General features: G+C 40.9%; 2 protein-coding genes across 4 annotated transcripts in view; one reads left to right on the plus strand and one right to left on the minus strand.

The window, feature by feature from the left end:
• The first annotated feature begins 256 nt into the window (after positions 1-256).
• RTFDC1 (replication termination factor 2 domain containing 1) overlaps positions 257-19,807 on the plus strand; it is a 26,278-nt gene continuing 6,727 nt past the window's right edge. For both annotated transcript variants that reach the window (XM_017815282.1, XM_017815280.1), the window contains exons 1-5: positions 257-387; positions 1,824-1,918; positions 2,072-2,165; positions 2,345-2,484; positions 3,652-3,730. In XM_017815282.1, coding sequence (XP_017670771.1) covers positions 319-387; positions 1,824-1,918; positions 2,072-2,165; positions 2,345-2,484; positions 3,652-3,730 — 477 coding nt within the window. In that variant the 5' untranslated portion in view covers positions 257-318. The remainder of the gene's footprint in view (positions 388-1,823; positions 1,919-2,071; positions 2,166-2,344; positions 2,485-3,651; positions 3,731-19,807) is intronic.
• Positions 9,603-16,656, minus strand: GCNT7 (glucosaminyl (N-acetyl) transferase family member 7). 2 transcript variants are annotated; one of them, XM_017815278.1, is made up of 6 exons: positions 16,287-16,654; positions 13,813-13,938; positions 13,262-13,368; positions 11,515-12,546; positions 10,977-11,072; positions 9,603-10,187 (listed from the first exon to the last, which is right to left on the minus strand). In XM_017815278.1, exons 4-6 carry the CDS (start codon positions 12,488-12,490, stop codon positions 9,961-9,963), a joined length of 1,299 nt encoding a protein of 432 aa, XP_017670767.1. In that variant the 5' UTR covers positions 12,491-12,546; positions 13,262-13,368; positions 13,813-13,938; positions 16,287-16,654; the 3' UTR covers positions 9,603-9,960. The 2 variants fall into 2 exon arrangements, with proteins under 2 accessions (XP_017670767.1, XP_017670768.1); XM_017815279.1 differs by lacking the exon at positions 13,262-13,368 and having other exon boundaries at positions 9,961-10,187; positions 16,287-16,656.

Here is a 19,807-nt window from a genome sequence, read left to right on the forward strand (position 1 = left end):
AAAAACAAGAGATAAACCCGCGGGGCCGGGAAGGGGCGGGATGGGGAAGGACCGAGATGGGGAAGGACCGAGATGGGGAAGGGGCGGGAGCGGCGCCCGCAGCTCCTCCCGCGGCCGCGCGGGGGCGCTGTGACACCCCCCCCCCCCCCCCCGCGCGCTCCGTTGGTACGTCCCGCACCCCTCCCAGCCCTGCTGCGATGGACTCGCCCACCCGAGCGCCCCCGTGGCCACGCCCCCAGCCGGCTGGTTGCTAAGCAATAGCGGCAACGTCATCTGTGCGAGCCGGAAGTGCGCGGAGGAGCAGAACCCGGAAGTGCGATGGGGTGCGATGGCGGCACCATCCCCAAGCGGCACGAGCTGGTCAAGGGGCCCCGAAAAGTCGAGAAGGTCCGAGGGGGCTCCGAGGGGGAAGCAGGGGGAGGGAGAGCCGGGCATGGCGCTCCCGGCGCTGGCAGGGGGAGGGGAGCGCCGTGGGCCGGCTCGCGGCTATCTGTCTCTGTCTGTGACTGTGTGTCTGTGTGTCTGTGTATGTGGCTGCAAGGGAGGCCCTTTGTCTCCTGGGGGGGTTGAGACACGAGGTTCGAGTGCTGGGCCCTGCGCTGGGGTCACAACGACCCCCAGCAGTGCTCCGGGATGGGAGAGGAGCGTCTAGAAAGCTGGAGAAGGCCCTGGGGGTGCTGGTGACAACAACCGAACGTGAGCCCGGGTGGGCAAGAAGGCCAGCAGTACCTGGGCTGTATCAACGGCGTGGCCACAGGGCAAGGATTGTCCCTCTGTGCTGGGCACTGGTGGGGTCACACCTCCAGTGCTGTGTCCAGGTCTGAGCCCCTCACAATAAGAAGGACATTTAGGGGCTGGAGCGTGTCCAGGGAAGGGAACCGAGCTGGGGAAGGGTCTGGAGCACCAGGAGCAGCTGAGGGAGCTAAGGGGGCTCAGCCTGGAGAAAAGGAGGCTCAGGAGGGGCCTTCTCGCTCTCCCCAACTCCCTGACAAGAGCAGGGAGCCAGTGGGGGTCAGGCTCTGCTCCCAGGGAACAAGGGACAGGAGGAGAGGGAATGGCCTCAAGCTGTGCCAGGAGAGGTTCAGGTTGGACATCAGAAGGAATTTCTTCACAGAAAGGGTGTTCAGGCCTTGGCAGAGGCTGCCCAGGGAGGGGCTGGAGTCCCCATCCCTGGAGGGTCCAAGGAATGACTGGATCTGGCACTCAGTGCTCTGGGCTGGGTCCCAAGATGGGTATAGGGCACAGCTGGGACTCCATGGGCTGGGAGGGCTTTTCCAGCTTCAGTAATTCTGGGATTTGTCATCTGCAGAATACAAGGGGTTCAAGAGTCTCCTGAAGGGATGGGGCAGCCACAGCTTCTCTGGGCACCTGTGCCAGGGCCTCCCCACTCTCACAGGGAAGGAACCCTTCCTCACCTCATTCCTTCCAGGGAGTGGAAGCGGTAGCTGATCCAAGCAGGGCTGAGATGTAGAACCAGAGAGAAGAGGGTGGTGGAGAACATGTGAAGAGTAAAAAAAGTATCAAGAGGGGACTGGTGAAAGTGACAAAAATATAAAAACTGAGTTAGATTTAGGCAGAGAGGTCTCATGTTCCATGACAAAGAAATGGAGTCAGTAGGCAGAGCCTCAAAACTGATCATGAACGTTGCTAAACAGCCTTGCTAAAGTTATTTTATGAATTAATTAACAGTGCAGAAGGTAGGTTTGGTAAGAAACCTGAGGATCTCACTAATGCTTTGAGTAGTACCTGATTTTATGCTTAAATAATTTGCAAATATAAAAGCTGTTTTAAAATAACGAGGGGTTTTTTTTTCATTCCTTCAGGTCGACAAAGTTGCTGAGTTGGTGGCCAGGTGGTTCTACTGTGCCCTGAGCCAGGAGAAGCTGCGTCGGCCCATCGTGGCCTGTGAGCTGGGCAGGTAGGGGTGGTTCCACAGGGGGAAAAAATAATGGTCGTTAAATGTGATCATTATTATAAATAATATAAATATTGTAAAAATAATTTATAGATAAACTTATAAATACAACTGCCGTGGCAATCAAACGTGATCACCGGAATTTCGATGTTACAGGTTGTACAACAAAGATGCCATCATTGAGTTTTTGCTGGACAAGTCACCTGATAAGACCCCCATGGAATCTGCATCCCACATCAAGAGCATCAAGGTAAAAGTTAAAATCATGAGGGAAAGTTCAGTCATGCTGTAAGACCTCCGTCTGCTTGTGTTCTCACCCTGTATTAAAGTGTTAAAAGTACCAAAACACAACAGAAAAAATCTTAAGGAATGTTATCATGGCTCCAAATCATTGGTTGAAAACTCAAGGCCTGCATTTTTATTTTTCAGAACGTGACAGAACTGAACCTTGTGGATAATCCAGCCTGGAGTGGGGATAAGGAGAGTATAAAAGGTGACAAGTATGATGACCTGCAGTCTGCACGATTTATCTGCCCCGTGGTGGGGCTGGAGATGAATGGGAGACACAGGTCAGTGTTTCAGGGTCTGCATTTTGGGTTTAGAAGTGAGCACTGGGCTGAACTGAACACAGAGCAGATATCTGAATGGATAATGCTGCAAATCTTGTATCTGCCCAGGCCTTTGTGGGGAATGTTTGTCTCTCTTTCAGGAGGGAGTTTAAGAGACCACTGAGTGTCCTTTCATTGCATGTTCAAAAGATAAAAGCTAATCCTTTCCTAACTGAATTTAGATGTATAATAAAGGAGTAGAGGGCAATGTTTGGAGGCCAAACCATAGGAGATTGATGAGACTCCCTTTGTGTCACATCGAGCACTTAGAATCCCAAAATGGTTTGGGTTGGAAGGGACCTTAAAGATCATCTCATTCCAACCCCAGCCATGGGCAGGGACACCTTCCACCATCACAGGTTGCTCCAAGCCCCATCCAACCCAGCCTTGGACACTTCCAGGGATGGGGCAGCCACAGCTTCTCTGGGTAACCTGTGCCAGGGCCTCCCCACCCTCACAGGGAACAATTTCTTCCCAATATCCCATCTAACCCTGCCTTTGTCCTGTCACTCCAGACCCCTGTAAATAGTCTCTCTCCATCTTTCCTGTAGTTTCTTCAGGCACTTGAAGGCCACAATGAGGTCACCCCAGAGCCAGGCTGAACAATCCCAATTCTCTCAGCCTTTCCTCACAGCAGAGCTGCTCCATTCTCCCTCTGCCTGTGTTAGGACCAGAGTGGAGATGGCTTCTGTGTCCTAATCCTGCAATAATCTGGGTTTTATTGGGCTGGGGCAGAGAATTTCCTCACGTCCTGGTTTGGGCAGTTTCTTTGTCTGTGCATGTTCACCCTGATGAGTGAGATGATGGTGGTTCACAGCTTGACAGTTGCTAAGTATTTCTTCCTCCAGACAGTGATTAGCCAGGAGATTGTGAGGATGAAATAACAAATGTTGTGGTTTAATGTACACAATATTTTTTGTTCTAGTCTTACATTGTACAAACTAATAATAAATTAATTGCCCCTTTAATGTGCTGATAGTTATATTAGATGCAAGAACTAGTAAATAAAGTTAGTTGTGTCCTGCTAACCCATTGCAGTATTATTTCTGTGTTCAACCAGCACTGCACAGATCTCTCTTGGGCACAGGGTTTCTTAAAATCATGTTGCATCTTGTCTTTTCTTTGAAGGTTTTGCTTCTTGAGAAACTGTGGCTGTGTGTTCTCTGAACGTGCCCTCAAAGAAATTAAATCAGAAGTTTGTCACAAGGTGAGTTTCTTCAGCTTTACAAGCAGGGGGGGGTCACATGTGCCCTCCACAGGTAGATCTGTAGATACAGGTCCATAAAGTGGGGTTTTTAATCTGAATATCCAAATTGAAATGGGACTTGTAAAGGGTCTGTTCTGTGATGGCCTGCAGTAATTCTCCACGGCCTTTTTTAATAAAAAAGTGTTTCTAAGTAGATGTAAAAAAGAATATTTTTATTCTCAGAGGCAGTTTGATTTTGCAAGAACTACCTTAGAATTCTCATTTTTTTCAAATATTTGGTTATAATTTCACTTTTTAAAAGGGTGTTTGTTTTTGCTTTGGGATTTTGGGGCTTTTGTTTGGTTGTATTTTCTTCCTGAATGCACAGGGCTTGTGTTTTATCAGTGTCTGCTCTGTGTGCTTAAACTGGTTGTGTTTTCAGGTTATGTTTTGATCCCTGTATTTTTAAAGAGCATCTGGTGCTGTTTTGTTTGGGTTTTTTGGACTGGGGGCAACTCTTTGCAGATTTTTCAGCAGTTACATGAATTATTGTAGGAAGTACTGACTGCACTTTTGATCTCATTAGATTGGTTTCTTTGTAGCTAAAAGTTGCAAAATACTTTTTTTTCTCCCATCACTACATTTATTATCCTCAAGACTTGTGGTGATAGTTGCCACATTTAGAAAGCTATTTTTCAGTGAGCACCCTGATATTGGGTAAAACATACCAATTGGTATTAAATACCATTGGTATTAAATACCATTGGTATTATTATTTAATACCATTGGTATTAAACAAGACCTGCTGCAGGTGATGTGGAATTTTGCTGCTTTCAGTGCTCATTTTGTTTTCTAGAGTATTGCTTTAGTCCTAATGGCTTTGTTTCCTCTTGGCAGATCCTAATTTATTTTTAATGAGGTGTTTTGTCTGCATCTAAATTTTGGTTGATAGATGGATGTAACTAGATCAGTAGATGGAGGATTGAGATGTTTTGTCCATGGTTTGGTCAGGCTGATAATCTTATAAAAACGAAATGAATCTCGCATGTTTTCTGGATATTTTTAATAATGAGTATTTAGCATAGGCTCATATTTGCATGCAGCTGGTTTCACAAACCTGTGAATTCCTCACAATATTCAGAAGGATGCTTCTAGAAATAATGAAGTGGATATAATATCTAGTCTATCATCTTTATCACTATTGGGTTTTGATGCACAAAGACAGTGGTAACCAGCTGAGAGAACATATTTTAGCCCTTTAATTAAGGTCAAAGAGTGATTTGGTAGATCTTTGGGTGTAAACTGATAATGTTCTCATCCAGAATCAAGAAAGGGACTCTTCTGAACAGGATCACAGGGAACTGCTTGCTGTGCTTTCTGGTAGCTAACTGTTTATATATCCAAAGCACTAATTAGCAGCATTCCCCCAGCACAGTCTATCTTTAGGCAGCAATGGGACATGCAGTGAAATGAACTAAGAAAGAAGAAAAAATGATGTATTGTATGTGCTCAGATTAGAAACTTTTTATTAGTGAATTCTCTTCTAATACATAGTCTGTAATGCAAAAAAAATATTAATGTACAGAATATTTGAATGTTGTGGATTATCATATATATGTTTATGCTGTATTTTAAGAATTATAGTATGTTTTTTGAACCAAAATCGAGCCTGTGAGATCCAGATGAGCCACAGAATTTTCTTGTTTCCTGGCCACCTTCTTTCTTAATTCTGTGCCCAGATGAGGGTAGTGCAAAAGGATACCCCTGTATTTGCTGTTGTGCTGTATTCAGTCTCTCTCAGCCAGCAGGATCTGTGTTTTCACTTCATCCCCGAGGTCTGTAGTGGGTGGGGACTGGAGGAGTGTCAGTTTTGGAACTGCGTGGCCGTGCCCATCCCCACTCACGTGGAATTCAGGAAAGCTCCTTCAAAACAAGCTCTTCCTGGGTGTTCACTTTGCCTGAGAGCCCTCAGAGCAGCCTTGCCAGTCTGCTCCATTGTAAACAGCAAGTTTCTCAAAGGACTCTGGCGAGCAAATGCTGTTATGATGCAGTGCAAACATTCCCCAGGGAATACAGAGATCCAGCAGATATCTCACTGCTCAGTTTGCTCCTCCTTTTGCTGGGGGAGCTCATAAAAGAAACAGAGGGATCCATTTGCCCAGTGACATGCAAATAAGTGTTTAGGAAAAAGCAGAATGCATATGCAGATTTTGTCTAATTCAAGGCAATGGAAAATACTAAGAGAAAGGATTCAGCATTCCTTGGTTTATCTTGACAGCATTTGTGTAGTACTGGATTTGGAAGGGTTTATGGAGTCTGGGTACAGGGAGGATGAAGCAGTCTTTCTATCAGAGTTCTCTTCCATAAAAAAAAACATTTTGCCTCAATAGAAACTTGACATGAAGAGCTGACAATGTAAAATACATGTATTTATCTGCTTTTACTGGAATTGTTAAAAAGACTGTATTGGTACTAGGGAAAGGCACTGGAATAGGAGAGGGAACTGTCGTGGGTGGGGGGCTCTTAGTAAAGCAACTGTAATTAATGTGTGAGGCCTTTTGTAAGTCTCTGTTCTTTCTTGCTTCTCATCCTAAGTACCACTACAGTGAAGGATTCAAGTTAAAAAATAATATTAAAATAGGAAAGCTCTAAGGCAAACAAACAGCCACTGTAGCAGAGCAGAGAGAGAGACAGAGGTTGTCTCTCGTTGCCTGAAGAGTGAATGCTTTGACCTGTCTTGACAAAATATAAAACTTCCTGGACAAAGGATTTTGAAAGAGCAATGGGAATTTTTTAGTGGTGGCTTATGTTGGAGACTCAGATTGGTAGATGAAGTGCTTGAGACAAATTTTGAAGCTTCTGTTTAGACTGAAAAGAGTTGGAAAAGAGCTTTGTCTAAAACGGAGCAACTTATGAATGCAGATAAAACTTGTAATACCTTTTCACACAGAAGCGTCTTTTGTTTGAGGCATATTTTTGAGCTTTTGTACAGTAAGAAGGGAAAATTTAAACTATCAACACTAAGTCACATGCTAAAATGTGACTTAATCACATTTCAGTCATCAGGAAGAGAAAAACAACTTTGCTTCCAGAGTTTGGTGACGTATGTTCTGTAGCAGCAGCTCTGGAGATCAGGGGGTTTCTGCTGCCTCCTCCTTCCTGTTCTTCAGGAATTACATGTGACATGGAATCTGTCAGTTTAAAACTTGCCCTTTTGAGTAAGGTGTTTAATTCTCCAACAGACTACTAAATGTAAAAGAACAAACAAGTCTCTACTCACTCTGCTTTTTATTCGATGAGATGTTGAAGATTGTAGCTTTGTGGTGATTTATGTTGGTCTGTAGATTCTCCAAATGTTTTGGAGCTCCTGTTCTAACTGGCTTCCAGGTTCTTGCATGGGCAGGTTTTGGTGCTGCTAAATTGAAAGTCTGCTACTTGACAAAAATCATGCTTTATGCATTATCAATTTGGATGTTGACTCTCTTGTCTCAGAAGTTCCTATTGGTGTATCAGTATCCTAGAAGTGGTTTGGAGATGGGAGAGTGGTTATTGAATCAGTGGTGGAAGTCCTTCTGGGAGTCACTTTGAAAGTTAAGGACCAGATTACATTTTTAAAGTGATACAAGAAAGTACATTTTAAGTTTATTTTGGAATTGTTTTCAGAGTCAACTACACACTTGAAATAGTACCCTAACTATTAAACTCTGTGCCATATAAAACACTTAATCACATGTTTAACTTAGATACAGAGCTTCTTGAAACAGAATTTATCTTTGACATACAGAGTTCACGTGTGCAGCAGGGTACAGAGCACAGTGGCTCCTGGAACAGGGTCACTTTGGCATTATCTGCTCTTAGATCAAGTCACCAGGATTAGCAAACATTGGTTGTTGAAGCCTAAAAGTTGTGATCCATCTACTCATAACATGGTAACACAGAATTCATGAAGGCTTTTTGTGTGTGTTTCAAGAATAGAATGTGGTCGTTGTAATCAGAATAATGACTTGAATACTATTTCTTACCGACTGAGAATGGTTTAATTATGATTTTCCTAAAATTTTGTTTAAAATACAAAGTCCTTTAAGGAAGGAGGGTCATACTGCAGTGATTTTCCTAAATTGACATGGGTAAAGTCACACCTAAATTGTGCTTTAAGAGGGCTTTTTGTGCAAACCAGAGTTTGGCTGGTTCAGTTTCTGCAAAAGGAGCCCCTGTTATATAGTGCCTTGATATTGCATTTCTCCTTCTAATTCAATTCAGAGTGATATACAACAATTGTTCTCTGTGATGGTGCCAAAGGTAAAAGCAAGATACTGGATTTGCTGTAATGATGGGAATGAGGAACGTTCCATTCACATTTTAAAAGACAACATGGAGTGGATAAATGCTGGCAGTGCCCTTCAGTGGACTGGAGAGAAATTAATTATGAATATTGCTCTGATTTATACGTGCCAGAGGCCCATTAGCTTCAGTAATGGTTTTGAGAGGGACTCTCAACGAGCTGAGCTTTTATTTTCCTTTTTTTTCCTTCATTATTTCCCTCCATAAAAAAGCATCTCCAGCAATATTTAGCCACAAGATAAGTCCTGGATTATACATGAAACTGAATACACGCCTTTGGGTTGAGTTTGTAAATAAATAGGGACCAGATGGTCTTTCTTCAGGTTAAAGTTCATCTGAAAGAAATTATGTTTCCGAGAAACTCGTGTGGGAAAATGAGCAGGACAATTCCAGGAACCTGGGACTAAGTTTGTAATAAGAAACTTTCATGTTCTATTGTTGACTCATTTCATTCATTTGAATATTTTGGGGAAAAAAAAGTCTGTTATCAGTTTTCTTGTAAAAACTGAGGGATGTTTTGGCTGCATATTGAAGCTTTCATCCAGATTGCTCCTAAACATTTAAATGTAATTTGTAGTTTTTAATCAAGTGTGCTCATAAATAACAAGATATATTTTATTAGTTTGCATCAGAGTTCATACAAATTAACTGAGAATTTGGATTTACTGGAATGAAACTTTGATCTGCATCCTTGCCAAAATACTTTTAAAGGAGGATGAACGGTTTTAAGTGACTTCTTACAATTCAGGTTTCTCATAGTCTCTTCCAGTCCTCCAGACCTTTGGAGGTCAGAGTGTAGACACAGCCTTGTGAGATCTTTAATTCCATGGAAGAGTTATTGTGTTGTATGAAAGGCCACCTATATCCTCTGTTTCTTTATATTCCCCTGTTTGTTGCACGAGTGAAAGGATTAATTTAAGAGTTCTGAGGAGGAAAGAGCAACTCTTGCCTGGAAAAGGGCTGGATCCTTGATCAACTGCTGTTCCCTGGGTTTGCCCCTTGTGTGTTGAAAGCCTCTTTCTTGCTGCAGGACCAGGACCAGTGAGTGCTGAGTTTGGTGTGCAGAGGTTTTGAGAAATGAGTTGCTTGTCCTGGTTGCTGCCAGGTGTTACCTGCACTTGCCACAGGCTGTTCCAAGGTTCAGGGAAGTCAGGTACACCAGGATTGAAGGACGGCCTTTCATTCAGTTTTCCTGTGTTCCCTGGCCTCAAATTTTCCACGTCTCCTTGCCCTAAACTCCTGCAGAGACTCAGAAACAGGGACTTAAGAGATAAACATGCACACCCTGTGACTGTTCCTGGTACACACACACACACACCCCCCCCCGCTCATTAGGAGCAAAGCCTGGGAAGGGCAGCAGTGATGTTGCCATGCTACACAATGAAATTAGAGAGGCAGCTGGCCATGGGGAAAACAAACAAACCCCAAACCCACGGTGACATGGACTGTGTCTGAAACTGGCTGTCACTTGTTTATGTACAAGCTCTGCAAATTTATCATGAACTTCATTATTCAAAACAATCCATTTCAGAAGACACTCAGTAACCGTGACTTTAATTGTGTTCTCCATATTTTATTTTCGTCCAGCCATTGCTTCTGTTTTATTATTTTCATACCAGTTAGTCATTCTTTGGCTGTGGACACAAGGAATATTGATTTTTCCAGCTAAATAAGTCACTTAATAGATTATGAACTTCCCCCTTGTCCTCAGTAAGTTACAGATTTAGACATGTCATTTCCTTTGAGAATTAACCCATCAGCAGCTGCTACTGTAATAAATAAAACCCGTTTATTGGTAGTACAGGACTGTGCTTTACCCTCATGCTGTAATGCACACAGTGAAGTCCATGGCTAAAAATGTTCATGGTTTCTGTCAGTATTGTGAACACTTGTTTAGATGTTAGCTAAGCTCAGACATCCAGCCTCATGTTGAAGTAGCTGTGCTCCTGGAAACGCCAGTGGTCCTGGATGGGCACCTCTGCCTGGCGCAGCATCCGGAGCCTCAGGCGTCTCTCCAGGCAGTCCATGACCAGGGGGTACTTTGCAGGCTCGAATTTGTTGGCAAACAAATGAGGTGACTCAATAATCCACTGCAAATCCCCTAGTCCGTAGATACAAATGTCTCTGATGTAATGACCTGCAAAGACAAATTGAAGGTATCTGGAAGCAGCAGAAAGAGGAACTGAAGCATTTTAAAAAGTAGTTTCACTCTGTGCTGTCATCAACAAAAAATACCTTTTGATTTCTTATTGAGCATCATGGAAATTTAGCTGGAGGATAATAAAGAGTATTATAAAGGCAAGGGTTTGGGTTTGTTTTACACAAATGGATGCTTGTTACCTCCAGCTGCCTCACTGACATGTTGCTCTGCTTAATGTTGTGTCTCGTAGCTGGGCATCTGTTCTGATCTATCTGGATTACCTGTTCAATCATTCAGTGCTTCACTGTGCTCAGCTTACACAGTTACATATTTTAATTATTTCTGCATGCTTTCTATGTGGTCAGCACTATTTTAGATATTGTTCAAATTGAAGAGATTTAACCCAGTGTTGATGGAAGTATCTGACAAACGTTATTGTCAGGTAAAGCCCTTCCACTAAAAAGCAGTCAGTTGAGTTAGTGCTTTGGTAACTGGGGGCTGAAAGAAGGGTTGTCAGTGTATGGATACTGTGATGTTCTCAAAATATATAAAATATCAATAATATTGTATTATATAAAAATATATTAATATATAAAAATATGTATCAGAAGATATTGATATTGGATACAGTACAGTAATTTACTAGGGTGCCTTGTTTTGATACTTCCAAACCAAAATATATATAATCGCTGAGGCACATTTAATAGCTAGTTTAAATAACATGTAATCTGCAGTTAATGCTTATCAGTGAATCAAATGTGAGTTCATGATCAACATTGACGTTACCTTTGCAGCCTTTGTGTGAGGATCCTTCTTGATCTTTCCATTTAATGGCTCTTAGGTTTCCTTTCCAGCCTGCATTGGGTGTAGCTCCTGGAGCATCTTTAAAAACATAAGGTTCTGGTGAGATTCTTTCCTACTTAATAAAGGGGAAATTTTCACTGCTGAAACCTTTTTAACTGTAGTCACGTTAAGTATTTATTTGTACATATTTACGTAGCAAGAACAGACATCATTCTCAGTTTTACTGCTTTTTTTTTATTCCTTAAGAGCATGAGCTTTCATGTAGCATAAAAATCCTTTTTAAACAACATTTGTCTAGCCCTGTAGCTCATGGCCTGCACTGTAAGTAGTACTTTTCTGGAATCAAGCTTTGTTTGATGTGAGTTTTTGAAAGGGCAGCATCAAGGCCGAAGAAATGCCCATATTTATGCAATTAAGGGATGTTAAGCTCCGAGCTGGAGCTCAACACCTCTCCCTGCCAGAGGCCTCCCACTGCTCTGGGCCCAGGGGTTATTCACAGCAGAAATCACAGAATCCTTACCAGGTAAACGGTTCAGGGTGACCCAGTAATGCTCATCCGGGCTGTACGTGTCTCTCGACCACTCAAGCAGATCTTTTGCACGTGCATCAGTCAATGTAAACTCTACAAATTCTTTAGTGAGCACATAGTAGGCACTGCCAAAATATATTGTCATATTATGTGGAGGTTTAGCTTTCATAGTCTTTCCTGGATACAAGTATGGCACTCCAGAATGAACATATTCTCTGTAACTGAGCTGTGTTCTGTGTTTCATATGAAGTGGTTGGACTATCCCAGGAGTAATATTTTTACCATTCCACTTACTTTTCATGTATTGTATAATTTCTTTATTTGTTTTAAGGGGAAAATCTTGACCACATAGATTAATAACATAATTCCACTGAACTTTGGAATTAACTAGGTCTCTCATGCAATTAATATCAGCTTGTAATCTTGAAAATCCTGCATAAACAACATGTTCTCTTTTTGAGGAAATGAAAATATTTTCAAAGCAATTAACGATGTTCTGTACAGCAGTTTTATAATCTCTTGGTGACTTCTCATCAATATGTATGCAGTAAATATTCTGAGGCATATAAATAGCTCTTAGCAGCTTTACAAACATTTCCAGCTCCTTGTGAATTGTAATAATGTAAGCCAATGAGAAATTTCCTTCTTCATCTGACAGTGGGCTCGTGATAAAATGCAGAGTCTTCAGAACTGTGGAGCAGCTGCACGAAGTCTGAATGCAGCTCAGTGGTTTGGGTTGGTAGGAGTTCTGACAGAAGTTTCCAATCTTAAAGGCGGCAGGTTTCCCCACAAAAAGAGCTGAACAAAGTTCATCTGGGTAAAAACCACACTCTGCTCTTCTAACATTTAATTTCTGCTCATTTGGCTCTTCAGAAAGAGGAACCTTTAGGTAGATGAAAGTGTAGATGAACGTACAGACAGCAATGCACACTAAAAATCTTGATTTCTTTGCATGAAGTGGGTTCATCTTTTGTTTTCCAGATACTGTCTTCTCATCATAGTTTAATTAAACATTGAGATTATCTGAAAGGAAAATTGAGATAGGAGGAGAGATCCTTTTTATTTTTTTTAAATAAATGACATGTTAGTGATGCATTTATAAATGCTGGGATACCTGCTAGGAGGAACCCTGTGCCTGTGCTGCAGTGTACTGGGAATGGGACTTGCAGAGCCACAAAGCAGCCTTTCCAGGACAAAATTATCCTAAAATGATATATAAGAGCCCAAAATGGCTTTGTATTTTCATTGCTTGACCCATGGGGAGCTCAGCCCATCAGGTAGGAGTTTGTGTGGCAAAAGGTGAGTACAGTGCCCCAGGAAAGACATGGAAGCACTGTGTGCTGAGGAACAGCTGCTGCTGAGATTTCCTCAAGGCCTGGGAAACCTTGAGATCTGCCAGAGGATCAGAATTCAGTAAATTAAATCAACAGAAAATTTATTAAATAAACAGAAGGAAGAGACTAAAACGTAATCCACAAAATACACTGGGTTTTATCCTTATAAAGTCAGCAAATGTTTCTGACTATTTGAGAGAGGTTGGTTGTTTTTTTTTTTCTTCCTCAGACATCTTTGTATTAGAGTGCTCTGGAAAACAGAACATACAGACAACGCTCTTTTCTTATTTTTAGCGTATGTGCACACCCTGAGATAAGGACACCACTGCCAATATTAGCATTCAGAGATAACTGGAATTTACTGCAGTTACTGGCACAGGATTTTTTCCATTGTGTTTTTTTACCTTACATCCACCTTGTTAAAGAGGCAAAAGAATGAGGATGCAGCAGTCCTGAATCCCACAGCAATTACGTGAAGTCTTTATCCTTGAAGCATTTGGTATTGAAATTCCTAGAGAAAATACCAGTCACCAACTGCCATTAAGCTTAAAAGTTTAATTTTAAAAGCTTTTATTTTTATTTTAAAGGTAATTAATTTTCTCTTCTCATTTTATTCAGTGATTTTTTTAAAACAAAATTTGCATTTCACCTTGAAATATTTTATGCTTTGCAGCTGTCAACACCACAAAGCATTTGGCTTTCTATAGGAGCAGAGACCAAACATATTTCTATAAAGGTAGTTTCATTACAGGAATACTTTTTTCAATAAAAACTCTGTATATATCTCTCTTAAAAATCTGAAAATAAAGAGGGCATTGCAGTTAAAGCAGCAATGAGACATACCATTTAAAAAGCATTAAGAACACAGAAATTGACCCAAGAGAATGGCTATTACCACATTTTTAAGATTGTATTAGGCTGTTGGGAAAGAATGTATTTATCTTTTGGTCCTTACTGGTATGCACTGGATTTCATGCTGGAAGAATGCCTCTTTTCCACTGAGCATTCCAGAAAGTGGAGTTGTGTGTTAGGTGGAGGGTTCATCCATTTTCCCTGGGTGTTCTGGCAGCAGCTCTTCCGTCTGCGTTGGATGCAAGAAAAACATGACAAAATCAGGTCCCAGAAGAATCTTTTTGCCTCAGAGCTCCTCAGGGATACATTTACTGGGTAAACAAGCTTGACAGAAGTATTTTAATCCATTTCAACAAAAAACTTGAGCAAATCAAATCAACCTTTTGATACTGTGCAGAAAGCAGGAGAAAAGGAATGCCACTGGAAGGTGAAAACCAGGATTTTTGCAGTAAAAGTGAATTACACCCAGGCTGTATCCTGTGCCAGAGGAGATTTGCATGAGGGCCATTAGGTACCCAGGGGCTGAAACTGGGGAGTGTCTGTTAGGGAAGCACTGGTTTCTGTGGACCTGGACTCAGACAAACTGGCCTATTCTGAGGAAATAACTGCAGGAGGAGCTTTGAGATTCCTCAGAATTAGTGAATGTCATGAGATCTCTGGTATGTCACAGGGAGGGTTCATTCTGGACATAACTATTACACTGAAGACACTGGGCAGCTGTAGAAATATCTGGGACTTTATACCTGCTTAAATATAGAACATTGTACAGAATGACCGTGTTTGCCAGGTTTTTTTCCTTAAATTCCTCTTTGGACAGGTTGCAAAGGGTAGTTCCCTTGGGAACCTGCTTGTTTCATACACTTAAATTTTTATTACCCTTCAAGTAATAGCTTCCAGGGATGTTTCGGGCTGTTAAGTGTTTACTATGGATTTTTTCCTATTGAACTACATGGCATCTAGAAACTGTTATTTTATATGGCAGCAGCAAAGTACACAAACACCCCATCATCAGGTAAGAAGCAGCAATTCCTCTCCAGCGTTAACATGTTTATAGGGAATGACTGAATGATGAAGCCTGGCCTACCAGAACAGAATTTGACATCTTTCAGCCTCGGGGGATATTACAGCATGAAAGCCATGGCTTTCTGTTAGTGTTTTACCAGACTGAGAGCTGGGATTGCAGCTGTTAGTCCCACTGCGTACAGAATTTGTCCTTTAGCAGAATCCTCTAGGCAAGGACTATGTTCCCAGGTTTCCTCCTGCCCTTGAGGAGCAAGAGATCCTGTTGGGAATGTCCGCTGTCCAGGCCTGACCCAGTTTGTGACTATCTTGCCCTTTAGTCTCATTATGCAAGAGTGCCATTATAGGTATTTTTTGTTAGCAGAATGTCTCTTTGAACAGCCTTTTTAATGTTACACTTAGGTTTCCTAAATACTGAGGATAAAGTTGTATTAATTTTTAGAAAACAGAATAGTGTGCGACATTCTTAAGAAGAAAGAAAACAAAACCCCCATTTTTGTAGGGGTTTTCAAGCACCCCTGTGGCTGCTTTTATGGATATTACTTAACAGAAAAATTTTGTAAGCCTAAGCTCCTCCATCACAATTAACAAGGTAAACTCTAGAGAAAACAGGAATTATGATTATGCCTGGAAAAAGCCTGTAAAATGTCATCTCAGCTCATTAAGACCCCATTAGCAGATATTTGACTGTATTTCATAGGAAAAACTCGTTTTGCATTTGGCATTTCTTCCTGCCATTGGATTTTGGACTGCACCTCTAAATATTTTGTTTTCTCTGTACTCTTTGTATTTGCTTCATATGACTTTGTAATTTAGTGAAACAAATGACGGGGGGAATACTTCATCTTCTAACAAAATGGTAAAAAAGCATTAACTCTTTATTTTCAAATCTTTTTATATCTGTGTTTGTTTGTTTGAAAGTTGTTTATGTAGGCATTAGAGTAGATATTTTATAAACAGGAGATATTTTAAAACTTAATGTTAAAATCAGCAGTTTTAACTGCTTTTTCCATTGTTGGTTTTTGTTTAAGCCTGGGTCGGGATGTGAGTCTGCTTTAGGTTCTGACATGCATCGAGTAAAAGCATTTCTTCATCAAACCCTGTTAATATTGCCTTAAAAATTTTAAATCATTATTTTAAAAATGCTGCATTAGAATTTACTGATGCATATTCAGATTTACAGAGTTTTAGCGTTCATCTTTGCTATTTTTCCTGTTTAGTTTTCCTTGTGCGTTTGACCTCGTAATAATGTAAAACAAATACTATGAAAGCTATTTAAACCCTTAAGTTACAGGGCTGTAAAAAAAAAAATTTAAGTTGCTTGAGTGAGCATAATTATTGTGATTTTTATAATACAAACAACTAGTAGTAATGACCTCTATCGTACTGTGCATCTGTGACAAGGTAAAGAAGAAAAAAATATATGAACCCCATTGCAGATTTGAGTGAAATGGTCTTGAAGTGAAAAATATTTGTCACTTTACATAAATTAAACCATGTTTTTAGCAAAGGAAAAGCAAAAGATTGAATCCCGCAGTCTAACTGATGCAGTCTTACCTTGTCCAAAATTAGCCAGGAGACGGCAGCATAATAAAAATAAATCGCGGGTCTCCTTGTCCTTCAGCAGGAGTCGGTGTCCCTCATCCTGCGGCTCGTGGAGATCCCTCGGCGAGGGGGTTAAACATTAACGGGGATTGTTTTCAGTTCAACTTCCCTCCGACTCCCCGCAGTGTTTAGCATATTTATCCTGCAGCAAAGCTCTCTCCCTGCCTTCAGAGACGTCCTTTGCTTCGCAGTAATGAGAGAAAACTTCTCATCCCTGCTGAAATCAGCCGTGCAGGGCTGGGGAGGACATCGCTGACGATTCCAAAGAATTGCTTTGCCCCAGAGCCTTTAACCCCCGCACCTCACCGAGCATGTGGATGGAGAACTGGGAACCAGCCTCCTCCTCCTCCCCCAAGTCCTTAACTCTTTGCCTGCTGAAACTTTCCAGTTTGTAGCAAATAACTACAGCTGGGAGCTGCCTCTGGGTATTTAAACTGGAAGCTTAAATGAAAGGTCTCCGTCACCAACTGAATGTTTGCCTTTACTGCCCGTATAAAGGTTCTTACAGGTTTTAATAAACCTTCTTAAAGGTTTAAATAAGTGACGAGTTGGCGGCTTGGATTTACTGGAATTAGGAAGCTTTGGGGTTCTAGAAACAAGTGAGAAGGATGGTGTGTTTTGGACACGTTTTGATAAAAATAGCGCGTTGGTCAGAAATAAATAGGAAACCTCAAAGTAAATTAAGTCACAGCTGCAGGTATGGCAGGTGCAAAATAATCATTGACTTCCACAGAAGCTTTTTAAATAGAGGCTTTGGCTTGGACTGCTTTTGTGGTAGATGCTGCAACTCCTGAGTGAAAGCTCCCATTCTGTGAGTTAGTTTGTAGGAGACTTTCCACTCGTCCCAAATTGTCCTTTACCCTCTGACCTGTTGTTTGTCTGGGTGGGACAGCAGTGTCGAAAGTTATGTTCAACAAATCTTACACTACTGATCTTTTAATGGATAAACCTCTGGAAAACTCTCTCTCTCAGGACATGTTTTAGTTAACTGTGATAAGAGACGATAATCTTTAATACGTCAGTTTGTGTGGCTGGGAGATGAACAGTGATATGGTCTGTGGATGTTCAATCTCTGTGTTTGTTCAGTCCTCAATACCTGCCCTGTTTAATGAGTAATTTCGCTATTTCTTTTTCTAGTTAAACAGATTATATTTATGCCAAAGCTAATATACCTGTTACAGCTCATAATACCTCCATTGCTCTAATTATTTCAAATTTTGGGGGATGGATTTGGTTTGGTTTTTTGAGGAGTTGATTTGTGTGTGTATATGTTTGTATGTACATGTGGGCTATGTACACTTGCACGTATAGGGTGCATAAATTTATGAGTGTGAGACTTTGAAGACTGATCATATCTTCACCTCTTTAAATAATTCCTTGATGCAATGGTGTTAAGCCATTTAGATATAAAACGTTTTGAACATGCTTTTATAATTGAACCCCACAAGGGCTTTTGGACCAAAATCACACTGCTTGTGCAGCTTCTCCCTCCTCCTTGACATCCCACTCTTCAATTACAGATTAAATCTTGGATTTGGATCTGCAAACTGCTCTTCTAATGCTTTGTCCATTGCAGAATAGTTTAGAAGTTCAGTCTCATTTAGGAATGTCTTCTATTCAAGGTGCTAAGAACTACAGCAAGTACCTTTGTAGGTGTTTAAAGTCCCGAGATAAACAAGGTACAGCAAGGGAGAACCTGTGATATTATAAAACAAAGCTCTGCCCCAAAAGACCTTAATTAATCTGAAGGAACAGTCCTTCTGGATTTGCAAAACTGAAATTTCTTTCTGCTTTTTGTCTCATTATCAAAATGTCAAGATAAAAAAATCTTTCCTTTTTTTGCATGAAGAGATAGTGAGCTTTTTACAAAATCAGAATTAAAGCTTTGCACCCAACAGAACTGACATTTGATGCCCTGTATGATGCAACAGCAAATAGTCCCTACAGGAGTTAGTGGATGGTTCTGTGCCTATAACTTGCTGTTCTTCAAGTATGTTTGGAAGGGGATGGTCTCTGTGATATAGTCCAACTGTTGTCATGGCAAAAAATACCTGTTTCAGGGAATGGAAAGAACACACTGTCTATATTTCCCTGTTTCTTGTAAATACTTTTCATTTTTGAACAATTCCACCTGTGTTTTCCAGATGGGAACCTGGATTCGCTTGCTCTTTCAAAATGCTACATTTATTGAAAGTGGAGTCCTAGTGACAGAATGTGCTTTTTAAATGCTGTATGAGGAAACACCCCACAAAAAATAAATGTGTGGGCCTTCTTTAGAATCAAATCAGCTGCCAGTTGCTCCTGCCTCAATATGAAGACTGTCTTGATTTTGTAGACATCTCCCTCTCAAGTGTCTGAGATCATTCAAGGCTGGTGTTTCTAACACTGGCTCATTGAGTAGGAATGGAAAAATTTGGGCTACTTACCCGTTTCTTGTGTTTGACTTATTATTCTGCCTGATTTACTTACTCTGCCTCTCTCTAACCCTTGTTTCTCCTTCATAATCTCTGACCACTTGTGTACAGGTTCAGTTTTTAAACTGTGCTCAGCACGTGAGCACACTGTGGACAAAGTACTGCCCATATGTCCTTTCATTTGTTTAATTCCTACTGCAAATACATGAGTAACCTTTCTAAACCTTTGTTCAGAAAACAGAAGAGTAATGACAGAGGCAGGATTATAAACTAATCTTGCAGATTAACAGAAAGCTTCTGGATTTAACAAAATAACAAAAAAACCCACCCCAAAACAACCTACCAAACAAAAAAGCCAGCAAAAAAAAAATAAAAGGAAATTGAGATCTTAGAAAAGAAAACATCGTAGTCAAATGTGCTGGTGCACCAAATGATTGAAAATGTGCACAGTGAAACATCTGTGTTTTCAACCATGAAACAAATATGGAATCACACGAAGCACATTGCATCCATTATCCAGATTAATTTCTGAAAATACTTTGAAACTTGGGAGTGTTTGATGATTCAGATGAAGGACAGTGAGACAGCAAGGCAAGGTGAATGAATTTTTCTGCTTTTATGACCTCTTTTTATCCCTATAGTAATATACTAATAATATTGTTGTTGTTTTGTTGTTGCTGTTGTTGTTATTGTTTATTTATTTATTTAAAAGAAGGCCTTCAAGTTGCCTGGTGCTGTCAGTTCTACATGTAGAGGAATAACACTTTGGGTGTTGTCCCTACTCAGTGTAAAGGAACTGCTCCTGTCAGTTGTTGTTTCTCGTATCACTGAGTTGAAAGACAAATTCTAAAGCAGAATTGGTTAGATCTTAATCAAATGCTTTCATAACTAAAAATCAGAAAGTGCTTCTGAGTTTTAGCTGTGGGGTTCAGAACCTTGAGTAGATTCTACTTAGAACTACTTTGTTTAAGTACATTTATGCCAGTAAAACAATCCGTGAACAGAAAATACCCCGTGGGACTCTTTTTAATGAAAAAAAAATAATTAGTTCAGGGTGTT

This window comes from Lepidothrix coronata, unplaced genomic scaffold, assembly GCF_001604755.1.
Source record: "Lepidothrix coronata isolate B3197 unplaced genomic scaffold, Lepidothrix_coronata-1.0 Scaffold49, whole genome shotgun sequence".
Taxonomy (NCBI): Eukaryota; Metazoa; Chordata; class Aves; order Passeriformes; family Pipridae; genus Lepidothrix; species Lepidothrix coronata.